Source organism: Papio anubis, chromosome 6 (assembly GCF_008728515.1).
Source record: "Papio anubis isolate 15944 chromosome 6, Panubis1.0, whole genome shotgun sequence".
NCBI classification, from domain to species: domain Eukaryota; kingdom Metazoa; phylum Chordata; class Mammalia; order Primates; family Cercopithecidae; genus Papio; species Papio anubis.
The window spans coordinates 29,735,580-29,756,140 of NC_044981.1; the positions used below are offsets into that span (position 1 = coordinate 29,735,580).

Consider the following 20,561-nt stretch of genomic DNA (forward strand, 5'->3'; position numbering starts at 1 on the left):
CAAATATGTAAGAGATCATTTTATTTCATGATATATGTATAATTGTATATGTATAATTGTTAGGTATATTCCTAAAGAAGAGAACTTCCATTTTGACTAGACTTTGATGAGACTGAGTACTACGCTTATAATTTTTTACATCTAGGGGTTAAAAGGATTTATTGGCTTCACTGTCCACAGACTTCTGGTGCCTCATGTCACAGCATACATTCTTATTGTGACAGATCTCTGACCTTTCACTTCAGTCTCTGATGTCAGGTGAGTTATCTCAGTGGGTGGTGCTTCCTATAAGCCACTTCTACACTGAGATAGGTAGCAATAACTTGACTATATATGGAAATGCTTATGAACCACATGTCCTAGTAAGCTCAAACAATGTAATCCCAACTTAATTTCCCCTTAGCTAGATCCCCCAAATGCTACCCGATACAAGAGAAACTGTGACAGAGGGAAGTTGGCATGGAAGGAGACAGTAATCCTAACCGTGATTAAAATATGTTACTTCCGCAAATTTTTTTTTTTTTTTTTTTTTTTTGAGGCAGAGTCTCGCTCTGTTGCTCAGGCAGGAGTGCAGTGGTGAGATCTCCGCTCACTGCAAGCTCCGCCTCCCTGGTTCACACCATTCTCCTGTCTCAGTCTCCCAAGAAGGTGGGACTACAGGCGCCCGCCACCACGCCTGGCTAATGTTTTTTGTATTTTTAGTAGAGACGGGCTTTCGCCATGTTCACCAGGATGGTCTCGATCTCCTGACCTGGTGATCCGCTCGCCTCGGCCTCCCAAAGTGCTGGGATTACAGGCGTGAGCCACCGCGCTCGGCCTACTTTTGCAAAGTTTACAAAACACTTAGCATGACCATATTGAACACATTGCTTGGAATTCCAGGGTCTGGAATTCCAGGGTCTTGGAAAGGGCCAGTGCAAGGGATGGACTTAATGGCAGAGCTTCCTCTGCACACTTCACGACTGCAACAGGATTATCCCTGAAGTCTCTCCACTGGGGTCCCACTTCAGGCTGAGTCTTACTGTCTGTCTCACCAAACATCACTCTCTGCATTTGCTTACCCCTTTTTGATTCTTCCCTGTGGCTCAGTTTGGAGTTGGAAGCTCATAAATTCCCAAAATGCTTCGTTATACTCCATCACTATTAAAATAAAATTATATCCGTTGGTATTTTACCATAAGCCAACCCCTCATACGCATTCCGCCGAGATAGAGTTCGTTGCTGGCCTCGCCGTCACAAAATGTCACGCGGGTCCGTGGGTTGTTGGCCTTATAAGCGGGCGGCTGTTTGCTTGGGACTTGAGTAAGTTCGCCCAACGGCCGGACGTGGCCGCGGTATTATTAGCAATGCTGGCCTGCGGGTTGGCACTCCGGAAGGTATGGGGTGAGGGTCATGCTGTATTGGAGGTTGTTTCCTCCACGCCAGTGGGTGGAATTCAGAGGTTTCAACCAATAACTTGTTGCTTTCATCAGCGGCTTAAAGGGAGGCTCTGCTGGAGTCCCAGCTCACCTCCTAGATCTCAGATCTTGGACCCTGCTCATCTGGCCTGTTTTTCTGAGAACTGCATCATCAAACATAGAGCATAGCACCTTCCCTGTGATTTCTCTAAATTTCCTTTCACTCAAGTCACTTTTAGTAAGCTGACAGCTTGGATTGACTGCTTGTTTCCTGGAAGTCTAGGGATAAAAGGTATTGAGTGCTGGGTTACAGGACAGGTTTCATCAGAGGACACAATCTCAGAGCAGACAACTTAAGGTCCAATATTAGTCATTTCCTTTCTTAAACATTCCTTTGCTATTTCTGCCCAAGACATTTCTCACTGGTAAACTTTCCTCCTTGGTCGCCTGCCTTCTGCAGCCCCGCAGGCTCTGTCTCTCTCCTGGGCCACCCCTCTTCCTCTTACACAGTTTTATGTTCCCCTTCCCTTCTCTCTCCTTCCATCTCCAATCTACATATTTCATGACTAGCTTTTCACAGTCAGATGTTTCTTGCCCTGAGGAATTACGCTACCAGTTTTTAGTCCACCATTTAAAAAAAGAAATATCCCAGTGCCCTGGAGTCTTGGCAACAATGCTCCAACTTCCGGAGGTGAAGAGAAGCGGTGTCCTGTCTTGAAAGACAGCGCCACCTACTGCCCACCAAGAGACAGCTGCCGAAAACAACTGAATGACCCTGTCCATTGCCGGTTCTGGGGAGGGTGGCAGATAATCCAGGCAAGAATAATTAGAAGGTACATTGAACTTGAGGTAGTGATGGAACATTTAAGAATACACAGAAGTTTAAACTCAATAGGGATATCAATACTAGGATGGCATCGGGCCTCAGGGAGGTTACAGGATACGCATAGTGCTAACAACTGTGCATCGGTACAAGGGGAATCTGAATCCAGCCACTCTGCCTGTGAAGTCCACGTAGCTCCACCTCGCTGCACTAGATCTCCTTTTATGGATGATCAAATAAGTGAGAGGGAGCCCAGGAGCCAGTGGAGAGGAGAATTTTAAGGAGGGGACTGCCGATGATCTAACGTTTGAGTCATCAGTTTGGATGTGAACTGAGAAAATATCGCTGGGATTTGAGTTTAGGACTTAGTTGGAGACCCTTAGAGAGTGGTTTAAGGTGCCCAGCCGTGGGCTAGGTACAGGAGAGTATGGAAAGACAGAAAGACATAGTCCTATCCCTCATGGAGCTAAATATGAGCCAAAGCCAGGGAAGTTGGCAAAAATCAAATGGTAATAAATGAGACAGTGATTTAGGAAAGAGAGATCCATGTAGAACCTGCAGGCCCCTCTGACACCTTTGTGCAAATTAGGATGGATCCGTTCACTTCCTTGGGGCCATTGCTGCTCTGAGCCAGAGCCCACAGCTTGGCAAGCAACCTGTGGGTTAGGTCTCAGCCCCCATTAATCAGAATGAAGACTGACTTGTTACGAAAGTTTCATTCAGGAAACTGGGACTTGAGCTGGGCTTCCACTGATGTGAAGGGTTTGGAGCAGCTGTGAGAAAGAGGTAGGAGGTAGGTCTTTTCTGCTGGGAAATGTCAAAACAGAGGCAATTAAGAGTCATAAAGGAGAGGGAGAAGACAAAAATCACCTGACTCTTGGCTCCGGTATTTTTAAAGCAGGAGAAATTCGATAAGATCACTCCTTTAAAACAGTTACTGAGCACCTAATATATTCAAGGAGCTATGCTGAATAGGCTGACTCAGGGAAATAAGGACACTGACACTTGCGCATTAGTTTGTAGTTTATGAAGCACATCCATTTCCGGCTATGACATTTCGTCCACTTTCCTGTAAAGGAGGCGGAAGTTGTGGCTGTCCCTGAACATGAAGCTACAAATCTCCACAATTAGGACCATAATCCAGATTCTTTGTCTAGTCCAGAATTCCTTTCATTCTCACCATCCTCTTCTTAAACATTTTTAAATGTAGGTAATTGTTTAGATAGATGGCACACTTACTGGCTCAAAATTTTTAAAACACAGGGAAAAGTCTCCCTCTTGCCCCGGGTTTCCAGACATCTAGTTTCTCTCTCCAGAAACAACCTTTACTAGTTTATTGATGTATTCTTCCAGAGATGTTCTTTGCATAAAAAGCAAATAAGAATGTATTTATTCTTCCCCAATCTGTGCAAATAATGGCATATTGTACACACTGTTCTGTACCTTATTTTAAATTTATTTTTGTTTTTTAAAATCAGTAATCTATGTGTCCAAAGCATAAACCAGGCATGGGCATAGACCAGAAGCCAAGCTGGGATAAACAAGGGGTTGTGGCTGACATGAGATGGGCACCATCAAGCTTTTTTTTTTTTTTTTTTTTTTAGACAGAGTCTGGCTCTGTCGCCCAGGCTGGAGTTCAGTGGCATGATCTCTGCTCACTGCAAGCTCCGCCTCCCGGGTTCATGCCATTCTCCTGCTTTAGCCTCCTGAGTAGCTGGGACTACAGGCGCCCGCCACCACACCCAGCTAATTTCTGTATTTTTCGTGCAGACGGGGTTTCACCGTGTTAGCCAGGATGGTCTCAATCTCCTGACCTCATGATCCACCCGCCTCGGCCTCCCAAAGTATTGGGATTACAGGCGTGAGCCACCATGCCTGGCCAAGCTTTTTTTTTTTTAATGTATCAATTTATGTTGGAGATTATTCCAATAGCAAAAGTTCCCTTCCGCACCCCACCCCCTACTAATGGCTGCACAGTGTTCTATTGTATGAATGTAGCCAGTTTATTTAACTTAACTTCCATTGATGAACATTTGGTTTGTTTCTAAAATTTGAAGCAAATGTTTCTAAAACATTGATGCAATGTGTATATGCATATATCATTTCACATATGCATGAGTATATATGTAAAATTTCTAACATCAGAATTGCTGGCTCAAAGAGAATGTACACTTGTAATCTTGGAGGAAATTCTCAAATCCCTACTCCTCTAAAGGAGGAGTACTAATTGGCATTCCCATCAGCAGTATATGGGAGTGCCTATTTCCTCACACACTTACCAACACTGTGTTACCAAACGTTTGGATTTCTGTCAATCTGATAGGGAAAAATAGTATGCCAGTGTTATTTTAATTTGTATTTTCTCCATGAGAGTGAGACTGAGTATCTTTTAATATACTTTAGAGACATTTGGTATTTTTTTTTCTATGAAATGTCTGCTGAGATACCTCTGCCCAATTTTCTTATTGGTGGTTGATAAATTCTTATTTGTAAGAGCTCTATGTAAAAGGTAATTAGCCCTCTGATTTTGATGGTAGTTATAAATATTTTTCTTCTTTCATTTGTATTTGGTCATTTGTCTCTTGACATTGCACTTAAGGTTTTTTTCCCCCGTGCAAGTCTTTTTTAATGTGGCTGAATTTATCTTTCTTTCCTTTTATGGTTTCTACATTTGAAACATTCTCAAGCTACTACTGCTAGTTAAACACAGTGGATTTCTGCGTTCAAGTTGCTCAATAAGCCAGTAGGAAAATCAAGAAAAGTACCTAAGTAACTAGTAGAAGTTACTATATGATCAATACTGTAAGTTGGTACAAAGTGCTATTTCTTCATCTGTCTATCCATACATCTAATTATCAATCTATCTGTCCATCTGTCCACTAACCTATCCATTTATCAAACTTTTACTGAATTCTTTCTAAGAACAAGAAAAGGTAGATATAGAGAGATGACATTTTATGGTAATGAAGCCCATGGGCTGGGATGAGAGACACCCAGATCTGAATCCTAGCTCTGTGTTTACACCACTGTGGCCTTGGGCAGGTTACTTAATCTGTCCATATTTTTGTTTCTTGTATTATTTCATGAGATATGACAGGAACGTAGATTGTGGAGGGGTCAAGGATTGAAGGTTAAAAAACAGATGTTGCCGGAAATGGCTTAGGAAGATAACTATAAGTGAGTACAATGCCTAGATTTGTCATTTCAGGTGATGAAATCTGAATCCTGACAAGGTCAAGAGAGTGGCACTAGGGTGGGTGGCAAAAGCAAAGGTCACTGGATGTGAGTAGGACAACGAACTGAAAGGCCTTGGTGTTAAATGATCATGTACATAGTCTTTGAAATCACCAGGATCATGGTGATTTCACAGCCAGATGAAGGGCAAAGTCTGGGAGGATCCTGAGCACAGGAGCTTCTGTCCTGGGTGGAGTGTGGGATGTGCCACCCTCCCAGCGTGTGGATGCGCTCACCAACCTGGAATCTCTCCAAACCTCTTTGTTTAGGGTCTTACAGAGGTTCTATTATGTAGATATGATTGATCAAATCACTGGCTGTTGGTGATTAACTCAGCCCCTGGGCTCCTCTCCCCTCCCCACAGGTCAGAGGTGAGACTGAAAGTTCCAACCAGCCAGGTGTGGTGGCTCACGCCTGTAATCCCAGCATTTTGGGAGGGCGAGGCAGGCAGATCACCTGAGGTCAGGAGTTCGAGACCAGCCTGGCCAACATGGTGAAACTCCGTCTCTACTAAAAATATAAAATATTAGTTGGGCATAGTGGTATGCACCTGTAATCCCAGCTACTCAGGAGGCTGAGGCAGGAGAATTGCTTGAACCTGGAAGGCAGAGGTTTCGGTGAGCTGAGATAGTGCCATTGCACTCTAGCTTGGGCAACAAGAGTGAAACTCTGTCTCAAAAAAAAAAAAGAAAGAAAGTTCCCACCCTCTAATCACATGGTTCTTCTGCCAACCAGCTCCCATTCTTCCTCCAAGAGTCCTCATTAGCATAAACTCTGGTATGGTTGAAAAGGACTTATTATGAATAATAAAAGATACATTCATTGGAACATAACTGTGTGGTAAGTTGAGGTGCATCTAATTCTAATGGAATTAGGATGATTCAACTTAAAATTTTTGACTTTACAATGGGTTTACTGGGGTATTGAATACACTTTCACCTTGCAATATTTCTGACTTCAGTGAATTCATTGGGACGTAACCCCATCATAAGTTAAGGGTCACCTGTTCAATGGTTTTAGGAGCTCTGTGCCAAGACTAATTTTATATATATATACACACACACACACACATATATATAAAATCACACAACCCACAGCAAACAGTGGCAAAGTGGGATTGAGGGAGGAGGCTCTGAAATGAGGTTTTCCACAAGCATCTTGAACCCTTAAAAGTTTCAAGTGACAGCCCTTGTTAGTGGCACCCCTTGGGGACTCCCTCAAACTCAATGCCAAGACTAGCCTGACTGGAGGGAACTTAGACAATGGGGTGGGCAGTTGATGTTCCAGCATCTTGAGTGGGTGCCATTGTTCTGTGACACCTGGATCCTGGGGTTCCATAAGCTGGGGTTCTAGGATGTCCATTCTTAGTTGAGTCTCAGTTCCTGTTACATCGACGTCAAAGGCCCAAGACCTTCCTCCTCCCTGTAAGCAAACAAGCCACGCCCTGCACCAAAGTCCATCTCACCTTCCAGCTACCCTAGGTAATTTTCCTGGTAATTCAGTGTTTCTAGGAAAGCGTGTCTTTCCACCCCCCGCCCTGAGATTTACTGACATGTGAACACGTATGACTGGCACGATTTAAGAACCACTCACCTGCTGGCCATCTCTCCAGGTCTGCAGCCAGAGAAAATGATCTGAAATTGTAGCAGGAGAAATTGAGGTAGGATACTAAGAAAGCTTTTCAGGAGTGGGGCTAGGCAAGAGGTGCAGCATGAGGGAATGAGAGTGAATCCCCAGTATCTAAGGGAAGTGGCAAGTGGTGGGGGACTTCCTTCTTTGGGTCATCTTTGGTGGTGATTTGACAGGAAGGAACAAAGTGGCTTCAAACATATAAGTTTCTGGTCTGTTCTGTGTCCTGTTTTCTTTCTCATTCTTTCAGTGTGGAATCTATATGACCCTGGGAGGGATGCTGGTTGGGAGAATGACCAGCTGATGGAGATGCTGCTGTAATGATTGGTGTTAATAATGGGCAGCAGTGAGCCACCTGGTGTGACAGTGTAGGAGAAAACAGTCCAAACTCCCGCCGAACTCTCTCTACTGATGGCAAATCAGCGGAGACTCACATTGTAAACTTATCGTGGTCTGGCTTTTGGCTATGATAGTGACACCTTGCCCTTTTAATTTGGGCCCGTAAAAATATTCATTGAAAGCTCTCAAGAGGAAAACAGAATTGGTTATTGAATCACTTGCTTCCTCTAGGTGTATGAAAAATAATTTCAAGTTTAATAAATACAAGGAAACCGCAGGGTCCATGTCAAAGCTGATGAGCTATTTCTGAAACTCGTGCAGAATTGTGGTTTGTGTGGTCTATGTCACGGCACCCTTGATGGAGAGCGGGCAATTGCCTGAACTTGGAGGCTGTGTCCTGTCCTCCAGGCTGCTACAGGGCTGCCTCCTTCCGGCTGGGCCTTCTTATCTGGGACTGTTGAGGGCGACAGGCCTTCCGAAGACCAGTGAAGAAGGAGGCCCTGTAGACAAGAGGCTGACAGGGTAGGAATAAGGCCATGATACCTTTGCATAAGGACAACCAGGAGGAGGGTGTCTGCCCCATCTGCCAGGAGAGCCTGAAGGAGGCCGTGAGCACCAACTGCGGACATCTCTTCTGTCGAGTGTGCCTGACACAGCACGTGGAGAAGGCCTCAGCCTCCGGGGTCTTCTGCTGCCCCCTCTGCCGGAAGCCCTGTTCTGAGGAGGTGCTGGGGACAGGCTATATCTGCCCCAACCACCAGAAGAGGGTGTGCAGATTCTGTGAGGAGAGCAGACTTCTTCTATGTGTGGAATGCCTGGTGTCCCCTGAACACGTGTCTCATCATGAACTGACCATAGAAAATGCCCTCAGCCACTACAAGGTAAGCCTGGGTCACTGCAGCCAGGCCCTGCCCCCACCTCCCTGAAGTACTGCATCCTACATGTTCATCATGCCTGGCACCTCAGAGTAGCTCAACAATGGACACCTCTCTTTGTTTCTTCTGCTTCATCCTGTTTTGGACCCTTGTCTTTGCTTCTGTGTATATTTTGAGGCTGATGTTTCAGTGCGTTAACGTGAGTCTGTCTAAAAGAGGATACTGTCACTGTGATGTCAGAGTCTCAGTCTGCTCATCTGTAGAATGGAGTAATTGCACTAACTAATGCAAAACCCTTTCAGGACTAAGACTGTGTGAATTCCTGGTTGATAGTACTAGAAACTTGGCTAGAAATGTAATCAGGTTTTATATAAACTAGTAATTATCCTGCAAATACATTAAAACTTGAAAGTTAGTACATAATTTTTTTCTCTCTTTCTCTTCCTTCTGCATTTGTCTTTCTTCCCTTTTCCTTTCTTTGCTATGGCAATTATTTTATCTTATTCTGTTAAATTTTCTATCATAAAAGTTACCTGCTGTAGGTAATACATTCAGAAAGCACTGAAAGGTATAAAGTCAAGACTAAAAACTTGTCTTCCTTTCTCCCTCCGTTCATAGTCCTCAGAGGTATATTGTTCGATTTTTGTACATCCTTCCAAAAAATGTGTTTGTGAATGCACTCTTACACACACACGCGCGCGCGCGCGCGCTCTCTCTCTTTCAAAGGATTCTCTCTGTATTTTTTTTCTGTAACCCATTTTTATTATCTAAAAGTATGGCTTGAACATTTTCTCATCAGCATGTATAAATCTTCTGAATTATTTTCAACAACTGTGTGGTATTGAATTCTATGAATGTACCATAAATTGGTAGACATTGGATTATTTTCAAGCTATTGTTTTGTTTTAGGATTACACAGAATGTTCTAATGAATATCCTTCAACAGATATATAGGAGGACCTAGAATATCCAAGATATATTTTGGTGAAAGCATAAGGTAGAAATCTAACTTTAGTTTTTCCAAGTTATAATCAATTTGTCCGATCACCATTTATTGAATGATTCATATAGTTTCCCCATTGATTTGAATGCCAATGTCATAATATACCATATATGCATATTTTCTTGCATATTTCCTTGATTCTCTGTTCTGTTCTATTCTGTTTATGCTTGCCTATAAGCCAAGGTATTTTAGAGATTTTATCTTTACCATATATTTCAATGTCAGGTATTTTGATAGAATCCTCACAATACTCTTATTTTTCAGAATTTGTGCAGATGTTTGTATATCTTTATTTTGTCAATTAGCTTTAGAATTATTTTTATCAACCTTTCCCCTGACCCCAATCCAGTTAGTATTTGACTGGACAACTGACAATATTTTCACATGGCATCCTTCTATCCAATAGTGAAGGCTGAATTTCCAAAGCTGATGTAGCTTTGAAATACTTGACTTTCGGAGAACATGTTATGATGCAGAATGAGAAAGTGGGGAATCCAGATGTAAAGTAACTATGGAAAGGTAGAGAAATAATTCAAAAAGCCGGAGGCAAAGTTCTACTTGGTTGTAATATCATTCCCTCTAGGTGCAGTGTCCACAGGAGAGTGGGGAGGGATTTCTCACCTGCCGATGAAGCAGCATAAGATGGAGAAATTTATTTCCTCAATAAGTGATTTATTCAGTTCTGTACTTTGTGTTAGATGTCATGCTAGGCATTGTAGGAAGTAAAAAGATGATTCACAATTCTTGCTTCAAATCTGTCTTTAAATAATGACAAGAAACCTAAAACAAATAAATAACAATGACACTTGTTCATTAAGTAAAAACTTAATAAGTTCCTGCTGTGTGTGAGAAACTGCAGTATATGTTAGAAATCAATGAAGACAGATGCCATTCCTTCTGCCAGGAGTTTGCAGTTTAGTAAGGGAGACACAAACAAGTAATCAAAGAACTGTAAACTTTTTTTTTTTTTTTTTGAGACAGAATCTCACTCTGTCACCCAGGTTGGAGTGCAGTGGCGTGATCTTGGCTCACTGCAACCTCCACCTTCCGGGTTCAAGCAATTCTCCGCCTCAGCCTCCTGAGTAACTGGGATTACAGGCACCCGCCACCATGCCCAACTAATTTTTGTATTTGTAGAAATGGGGTTTCCCCATCTTGGCCGGGGTGGTCTTGAACTACTGACCTTGTCATCCATCTGCCTCAGCCTCCCAAAAGAACTGTAACTTTTTATTAGTTAGGAAGAAAATAAACAAGGGTCTGGGATGAACAGTAATTGGTGGCCCATGTCCATTTGGTCAGTGAGGGCCTCATAGAGGAAGTGACCTTGAAGCTAAGGGCTGGCAGAAGAGAAATCAACCTGTGCAAAGACAGGGGGTAGGGAGTGCATGCAGATGCCCACACCTGATAAGTCTTGTTATATGTGAAGAATTTATCATTAGAGTTTGAATCAACAGGACTTACTGATAGATTAGAAGTGGTTCTTTGTAAGAAAAAAACAACCCCATCAAAAAGTGGGTGAAGGATATGAACAGATACTTCTCAAAAGAAGACATTTATGTGGCCAACAAACATATGAAAAAAAGCTCATCACCACTGGTCATTACAGAAATGTACATCAAAACCATAATGAGATACAATTTCATGCCAGTTAGAATGGCGATCATTAAAAAGTCAGGAAACAAATTCTGGGGACGAAGTGGAGAAATAGGAATGCTTTTACACTGTTGGTGGGAGTGTAAATTAGTTCAACCATTGTGGAAGACAGCGTGACGATTCTTCAAGGACCTAGAACCAGAAATACCATTTGACCCAGCAATCCCATTACTGGGTATATACCCAAAGGATTATAAAATATTCTACTATAAAAACACATGCACACGTATGTTTATTGCGGCACAGTTCACAATAGCAAAGACTTGGAACCAACCCAAATGCCCATCAACGATAGACTGGATAATGAAAATATGGCACATATACACCATGGAATACTATGCAGCCATAAAAACAGATGAGTTCATGTCCTTTGCAGGGACATGGATGAAGCTGGAAACCATCATTCTCAGTAAACTAACACAAGAACAGAAAACCAAACCCCACATGTTCTCACCCGTATGTGGGAGCTGAACAATGAGAACACATGGACACAGGGAGGGGAACATCACACACCAGGGCCTGTCAGGCTGTCAGGGCATGGGGGGTAGGGGAAGGATAGCATACACACACACACACACACACACACACGCACATATATATATGGGTTGAAGGAAAGAGGAAGGTCAAAAATGACTTCATGAGTTTCTGGCTTGAGAAACTGAATGGATGATGTAAAAGATAAGAACTTGGTAGAACAGGTTTGAATGCAACACCAAGAGTTTCATTCAAGACAAGTTGAGTCCAAGTTGAGATACATCAAAATAGGATCTTACATATGCAGCTGGATCACAAATTTAGATCTCCAGAGTCATATTCCTAGAACCTAGAACAAAGATCCATCAGGACAAAGACAATATTTAAATCCAAGGAAAGTGCACACGGTGGCTCACACCTGTAATCCCAGCACTTTGGGAAGCCAAAGTGGGAGGATTGCTTGAGCCCAGGAGTTCAAGACCAGCACACTTAGGCAACACAGTGAGACACTATCTCTAGAACAACAACAAAGTGAAATTAACAGGATTTAAAAAAAAAGAATGTGACAATTTGGGGCTGGGTGCAGTGGCTCACGCCTGTAGTCCCAGCTGCTTGGAAAGTTGAGGTGGGAGGATTGTTTGAGCCGAACAGAGTGAGGCTGCAGTGAGCTGTGATTGTACCACTGCACTGCAGCCAGGACGACAGAGCAAGACCCTGTCTCAAGCAAAGAAACAAACAACCAAGGAAATTGATGTAATAGCCTCAAAAGAGGCTAGATAGAAAAGAAGTTTTGGGGCAAGTTTCTGGGAAAGGCTGTCATTTAGATGTAGGCAGAGGAGGACCCAGCAAAGGAGACAGGATGAGTTGTCAGAAAGGCAGGAGAAAAACAAGGGGAATGGTGTCCCAGTTGCTAAGAGAGAAGGGTATTTTAAGAGATGACACTAGATTGCATTGAACGATGGTAACACTTCAGTAAGATGGTGGCAGAGGCATGAGAGCTGGGTTGTGAGGAGGCACACTTCTTCCATAGTAATAACAGCAAACAAGAGAAGGTGTCTGCAAGCATACGTAGTTTTGCAGTTTTGGAAGTGCAGGTTTTGTTCTGGTTTTTATTTTCTCAATAATATGTGAGGAAGGAACATCAGCAGTATGGGTGGGATCAGGATGGATGCGAAAGGTTTGAAAAGAAAGAAGATGATATGATGCAGTGTGGGATAGCGCTTACAAGAGAAACTATGTAGGGTTGGCAGACAGTATGTGGCACCAATTTGAGGTCTGAAATGTTTAACATGTTTCAGGAGGCTGCTTGAGGACAGACAGCAAACAAGAAGGTGAGGGCACATTTTACCATGGATAAGGAGTTGTCTGAAAGCAATACAGAGAGAGAGGGTAAGGGAGTTGAGTGTATTTCTGAAGAAGTGATTATAATGGTGGACCGTATGTGTACTCATTGATATTGATAGCATACTTTTAAAATTAAGGAGGATTTTTTTACTGATTTTTTTCACCATATCTCTATTTATTTGAATTAAACTTTGTAGATTAAGTATTGTAAATGATGTTCTTTTAAAAGAATCATATAATCCCTGACTGTCTCTAGAAAGACTGAAACATTTATGAAACCTACAAATTCTTATTTGTGTACCTGTTTCCTCACTGACCAACCAATGCCAGTGTCAATCACTTTAATGTATTTTGCTGGTTTAGTAAGTGTGTGACAGTGATGTACGTTGTTTGACTTTGCTTGATTATGACTGCTAGTAGTGGTGAGGCTTTTATCCATGAAGACTCGCAGCCTGCATTTTCCCCTAGAATCAGGGCATACATTCTACATGACTGCATCAAAGTAGTTTATCTTTTGGATCATGAGCTCCATTAATTGTGTTTAACCTACATTTTTTATTCTGTTATTTCTTCTTAATTATATTTTTGGGCAAAATTTTAGAAATTTGTATTCAAATTGGCTCTATTCTTTTTCATAATATAATCTCCATGTCTTAAATACACAGAAATTTGTTTGATAAGAGTGTGCTGCTCTGTTTTATTTTTAAAGATTTATTAATTCCTGGCTTACTTGGAATTTCATGTAGTATGTTGTATGAAGAATGACTTCAGGTTAATTTTTCTTTATTCTGGTATCCAGTCGTTCCCAAAATATTTATATGATAGTGAATCTTTTCCACATTTATGTGTTGTTTCTCGCTTGACATCAATTATGTTCTTCTGATGGGCTGCTTTTTTTACTCTAGTCCATTGATTATTCTTCCTGTTATTATTATGGTTTTGATACATGTTACTTTATGGTTTACTTTTAAATCTAACAGCATTTTTGCCATTTAATAATTTTTATTATCTGATATTTTTGCTGTCATTTAAGATGAGTGCTTTTTTACAATGTTTCTAAATTTTATAGAGCATTCCATAAGATTTTAATGATTATTGCATTAAATTTGTTGATTACTTTAAGAATCATGACTTTTGGGGGTTTAGTTAGTCTTCTCAACTAGTACCCAGATATATCACTAACAGTTTTCCACTGTGTATCTGAATCAGATATTAAATTGTCTTTACTTAAACCTCATGTGCCCTGACTCTATTGAGGATAGCTATGTATTTTGTAACGTTATTTTTTTTTGACAATTTTTACTTGTAGATTCAAATGAGATTCTTTGCTGAGCTCATGTATTTACTCATACATTTTTTTTAAAATTTTCTGACATTTTCTAGATCATAATCATGTGAGTGATGTTATTTTTAATCCATATTTTTGGACACAGTTCTGTAAGGAGCACGCATTTTGAAAGCTGTTAATTTTTCTTTTTTTTCTTTCTTTTTTTTTTTTTTTTAAGTGTCTGGGATAGGTACTTCTTGTCTGTTAACCACTTTTCTTTTGTACCAACGTTGTGTTAGCAAGTTGTTTTAGAACAAATTTAATGCTCTTTTTTGTCAGATTTTAAAAATTTAATATGATTTAATCTGAAAGTCTGACATAATTTTAAAATACTCATTTAGACAAAACATGTCTTTGACTATTTTCTAGGTTTCAACTTGTCTTTTTTTCTCAAAGGAATATTTTGGTAGGTGAAAGTGTACAGAATTTGGCGTTTCAATTCTAATTAGTGTCTTATTTATATGATATGCACCCATTAAATATTTTAATGCAAAAATTGGTGAAAAAGTATTTTTTAGAAACAGAGGACTTTACCTTACTCATTTCGAATATTATAAACAATATGTCTGTATTATCTTCAGTTGTTCTATGCCTTTATCTTTATTGCTGTTATCTTTGCCATTTACACAGTGTCTGTAGTCGGGTTTATTAAATTTTAAACTGCCAGATGATAGGACTGTGGCTTTTTGAACTGGACCTTGATAGGCCTGACTTTGGCAGGCAGAAAAAGAAAGCATTCCTGACAGAGGGAAGTAAAAGATAGGCCATGAGGAGGTGTGGCTGCACGGGTGTGTTCAGGAAGCAGAAAGCAATGTTGTGGGCTGGCGAAGAGAGTTGAGAGCAAGCAGAGAGAGAATCCCGGACAATATCAACTGGGGCTGGGTCCTGGGGCTGGGTGCTGGGTCCTTGGATGCTGGGTGAAGGAGTTTGGGCTTATCTTTGTTACTGAGAAGCCATTTTGAAGGAGGAGTAACATCAACAAAGGGGAAATATAACAGATTTCAAGCTGAATGGCAGGCAGAATGGCAGTCCCAGTGTCAGAAACACTAAGGTCAAGAGGAGTGGACTGCAGAAGAGGGTGGGGAACTGGGCAGCATGTTTGAATCTAGCATATTGATTTTGAGCTGCCAACAGGGCAGTAGGCAGTACTTAGCTCTCACTTGGAAGCATGAGATGGACTGCTAGGAAGAAATATTTGGTTTTGGAATTCTGAGATCTGAAGCCTTCAGAAAGGAAAGCTAAGGACGTAATTTGAGATAGAAAAGGGTTGAAGAGCCAACTTCAAGGCTCCTTTTTACAGGAAAAATGAAGAGGCAAAGAAGCAGTGGCAAAAGGCACAGATCTAGGAAGGATGGGGTGGAGAGGAGGTGCAGAAAGGCACCTGTGGATTTCATGGCTGGAAATCGCAGGTGACCCTGGAGAGAGATGCTTCAAAGGAGTGATGAGAAACAAGGCGGCTGGCTGAGGAATGACGACAGTGAGGAGGTGAAGATAGCAACACCAAACAACTTGACTGTGAGGGCAGAAAGTGAGTAGATGCAAGGGGTGGAGGCTATTCGTACTTTTCAGGACCTGAACTCTTGTGCTCACACAAACAATTCCACACCAACCCAGCCTGTCACCTTCTTCAGCGAGACTCATGAGCGACATCCATGGTTCCCATTTATTACCTCCCACTCCTATGACTTTTTTATTTCCTCTCTGCTGGGAAATGCCTTCAGGTAACACCCAGTGACATGACACATTTTTAGTATCTTCGTGGTGACATCACTGTCTTCTCTGCTTACTGCAGCTTTCTGTTTGCCAAATGCCCTTGCTGACCCCTCACACACACAGTCCTTTGACCTTGATTTCACCAGCAAAGTCTCAGGCCCGAAAGAAGTTTCAGTTGTCTTCACCATCCCCTGACTTCTACCTGTACATCTCCAAAGTGTCCTCAAAAAAGATTTTTTTAAAAAATCTGAAGTGGGAAATATTTAGTGAAACACACACTTTTCAGCTAATAGTACATCTGTGCTTCATTCACAAATCTCTCTCGTTTTGTTTTCCATTTTATCATCCACCCTCCAACCGCCCCCCTGAACCATGGGCAGCCATTTAAAGCATTTCATTTGTTGCTTCTCTTAGGTCATCAAAGGCCACAGAAGCCAAGGCTTTTAGAGCCTCAAATCATTCATTATCTCCATAGCTTCAAGGACACAGTGACCCATCCAGATACTGATTTAAGATTAGAGAGCACTGCCACCACCTAGGCCATGGAGTTGCACCTAGTAAGGGGAGCTCTATCCCATCCCTCCCACATCCTAGTAGGGACCAGGGCAGTGGTAGCAGAGGCTTCACATCTCCTCTTTAAAACCCAGAGATTCTCTCCCAGACTGGCTTCACTTGTTAATGTAAAATAGTAGAGTGCTAGAAGACCGTCATATAACTTTCATATATTGAAGCACCTAAGTCAAATACAGAGTATTCTATTGCTATATGTTATTTTCTGCTTAGCTCTAAGGCTATAAAAATTACCCTTCCTAATTCTTTCCACCATCCATTTACCCAAATAAATAATGCTTCTCAGTTCCTACTCCCAGCCACTTGTTAACAAAACATTTCTTTGTAGGCAGAATTTTACATTACTTTCATCCTGAGATCAGGACCCCTACTGTGTTCCACTGACTCCTCCCAGTGCCCCCCTCACTCCCAGTCTGACAAGCGGGTGTGTCTGTCTCTTTAGGAACGACTCAACCGCCGGAGCAGGAAGCTCAGAAAGGACATTGCAGAACTTCAGCGACTCAAGGCTCAGGAGGAAAAGAAACTGCAGGCTCTGCAGGTGGGTCTTTCAGGTTCCCGGGAAGAACTCCCTGGAGTGTTCTCAGGGGCCCTTACTTAACTGTTCTGGACATCTGTCTGTCCCTGGAAAAGCCTGGTGTGGGCAGATAGTCGTGGAGGCTGAAAACCTGGGTTTTGGCCTTGGTGTCAAAGTTTGCTGGCTGAGTGACCTACGCAAGTTAAGCCCTCTGATCTTTATGCGACTTATATGTTAAATGAGAACCAGTCCTACTCTGCCTGGCTCACAGTAAGGATCAACGGAGACCAGTGTCTCGTCAATTGAAAATTACTACACAAGCAATAGGCCTCCGTTTCTGTCTCTGACAGTCTCCCTTTCTATTCCTCTTGGTCACGTGGCATCTGTAGATATTCAGAGAGTGAGGTGGAAAGGGGAAGTGTCCCTGCCTTTATGAGAATCACAGCTGCTTCTGCAATACCTGTGACACACAGAGGCAACATCATGAGGGGAAGAGGATTGAGGAATCCCCTTTCCTGCTCAGACATTCAGAGACTGTGAATGGCCAGGAGGGAGCCACCTGACACTGAGTCTTAGGGAGCCCCTTTCCTGTAGTTTCAGGTAGACCATGGGAACCACAGGCTGGAGGCTGGGCTGGAGAGCCAGCACCAAACCAGGGAACAGCTGGATGCCCTCCCTCAGCAGTGGCTGGGCCAGCTGGAGCACATGCCAGCAGAAGTGGCCAGAATCCTTGACATCTCCAGGGCAGTAACACAGCTCAGCAGCCTGGTCATTGATCTGGAGAGGACGGCCAAGGAATTAGACACCAACACACTGAAGGTGCATACCCTGAGGCTTCCCCCAAGGGCTGGGTTTCTCCCCGATTGTAGGCAGCCCATCTGCATCACCCTTCTGGGAGGTGTAAGAGGGAGGGGCCAGTGTGATATGTGGTGAGTTGTGGTAGACGTGGCTTGTTCCAGGCTACAGAGTGCTGCTGCGGCAGAATGGGCACAGAAGAGGGGTGTTGCTATGTTCCCCCAGTTCTCAAGGTGGCACCCCAGAGTGGCCTCCAAGAGTGAATTGGGAAAGGAATTTGGAGGTGATAGGAACCTGAGAACCAATTATGATTCTCGCTTTTTCTGTCTTCTAGAATGCTGGTGACTTACTGAACAGGTATGAGCTGTCCCTTCTTCTTTCCCACATGTGCATATAAACCCACACATCACAGACATGCACAGGGTCTTCGTCACGGTCAAGGAGACCCACTGCTCCATTAGCTTTTGTGTCTGCATGCTACATGGCCAATGGAAGAGTCAATGAAATACATGAATACTTATTAATATATGAAGGATTTCTTTGTTTCTAGGAGCGCTCCACAGAAATTAGAGATTATTTATCCCCAGTTGGAGAAAAGAGTCAATGAATTGCTTCTTCAGCCATCCTCAGAAGCTCTGACCTGTTCATCCCTGGGACACCTCACTTCAGGCTCACCTCAGCCTCCTCGCTCTCCTTTCTCCAACCTGTCCAGGCCCCCATTAGGTCTACCCAGTGCATCTTCGGGCTTGCCAGCTCCTGAACATGTCCCCATTTCTTCATGCCCACCATCATCACCTGATGCCTGACCCTCTGACTCTTGGACAATGGTCAGCCCCCTTCTAGGACAGGCTCATGCTTGGGGCTGCCACTGTGGAGGTCGGGTCCCATGGTCTCCAGGACCATTTGTGAAATCTCCATTTTGCCTGTGAACTGACAGTAGTGCCCATCTCTCATAATCTCATTAAAATAAGATCCTCCAGGCCTCTGAATGGCCTGAGCTCATCAGCAGTGACGCCACCTCACATATGGAGCCCAACTGAGCTCCTGCAATACTTGTTGTCTGCACCAATCACCTGGCACTTATTTATTATTGTTGTGGAAGACAGACTCAAAGACAACCTCCCTTCGTGATCCTCACCTCTTAGAATTAATGCCCTTGTTTGGTCCCCTCCCCTTGAGTGTAAGTGGGATCTGTGACTCACTTCAAATCAATAGAATAAGGGAAAAGTGATAGGGTGTCACTCTGGCAACTGTGTTGCATTGTATAGAACTCCTCCTTGCTGGCCTGCCCATTTAGAGCCCCTCCTAGGAGCCAAGAGCAGTCTCCAGCCTCCAGCCTCCAGCCAACAAGCAGAGGCCCTCAGTCTTGTGGCTGCAAGAACCTGAATTCTGCCAACAACCTGAGTGAGCTTGGAAGCAGATTCTTCCCCAGCTGAGCCGGTTGAGAACCCAGTCCAGCCAACACCTTGATTATAGTCTTATGAGTACCTAAGCTGAGGACCCAGTGAAGCTGTGCCAAAATTTCTCACCCACAGAAACGGTGAGACAAAATATGTGTGTGTGTTTTTGTTTTTTTGTTTTTTGAGATGGAGTCTCACTCTGTGGCCCAGGCTGAAGTGCAGTGTTGGCTCACTGCAACCTCTGTCTCCCAGGTTCAAGCAATTCTTCTATCTCAGCCTCCCTAGCAGCTGGGATTGTAGGCGCCTGCCACCACACCCAGCTAATCTTTTGTGTTTTGGGTAGAGACGGGGTTTCACCATGTTGGCCAGGCTGGCCTTGAATTTCTGACCTCAGGTGATCCGCCCACCTTGGCCTCCCAAAATGCTGGGATTACAGGCGTGAGCCACTGCCCCTTGCCGTGTGTTGTTTTAAGGCAGTAAATTTGTGGTAATTTTTATGGAGTAATGGATAATGAATACAATTGTATATTAGTTATTTTTGTATAAGCCTCACTTCTTTGGGTGAGCAGGCATCATACTCTGTCTGTGTCCTCATGTCTAGAACAGAGTCTGGCTCATAATTGGTGTCCAATAACATTTTAAATGTATGTATAAATGAATTAATAAGAAAGCATAAAGGCTCTTCTCAATCCTCTGATTAAAAGGAGTCATCAATTACCTTTTGCTCAGTATTTATTGAGCCCTTGCCAAAGTAGTCAATACCGTACTGAGAGGTATAAGGAATAAAACATGGCCACAAGAATAAAACAAGCCACGTGGTGGTGCAAAGAGTGAAAGCTACAGAGTCAGACTTGAGTTTAGGTCTGGGTCCTGACACCTAACGCCTCTGTAACCTTGGGCAAATTACTTAGCCTCTCTGAACCTCTGTACTCCCCCCTCTAAAATAAGGGTAATGGTATCTGTGACCTGGGATTGCTGTCAGAATTAAATACATGCTGGGTGTCTGCTAAAGTGTCTAAAACGTAAACATTCAGGTATGTTCATTTCATTTTTTTTTTTTTTTGGTGTATTCTGGCTTTCTTTTTATTTTTGTTTTTTTATTATACTTTAAGTTCTAGGGTACATGTGCACAACATGCAGGTTTGTTACATATGTTTACATGTGTCATGTTGGTGTGCTGCACCCATTAACTCGTCATTTACATTAGGTATTTCTCCTAATGCTATCCCTCCCCCTCCCCCCACCTCACGACAGGCCCCGGTGTGTGATGTTCCCCACCCTGTGTGTGTCCAAGGGTTCTCATTGTTCAATTCCCATCAGTGAGTGAGAACATGCAGTGTTTGGTTTTCTGTCCTTGCAACAGCTGGCTGAGAATGATGGTTTCCAGCTTCATTGATGTCCCTACAAAGGACATGAACGCATCCTTTTTCATTTCATCTTTTTTTTAAAAAGCCACTTCCCCTTTTGAAAT

At 42.8% G+C, this 20,561-nt stretch overlaps 1 protein-coding gene and 1 pseudogene across 1 annotated transcript; one reads left to right on the forward strand and one right to left on the reverse strand.

Moving 5' to 3' along the window:
• Positions 1–3,702: 3,702 nt before the first annotated feature.
• On the reverse strand, positions 3,703–3,799 carry LOC116275580 (annotated as a pseudogene).
• A 3,149-nt stretch (positions 3,800–6,948) lies between these two features.
• On the forward strand, positions 6,949–18,679 carry TRIM40 (tripartite motif containing 40). The gene is made up of 5 exons (XM_017957732.3): positions 6,949–8,303; positions 16,824–16,919; positions 17,490–17,714; positions 18,025–18,047; positions 18,241–18,679. Exons 1-5 carry the CDS (start codon positions 7,959–7,961, stop codon positions 18,494–18,496), a joined length of 945 nt encoding a protein of 314 aa, XP_017813221.3. The 5' UTR covers positions 6,949–7,958; the 3' UTR covers positions 18,497–18,679.
• Positions 18,680–20,561: the final 1,882 nt, after the last annotated feature.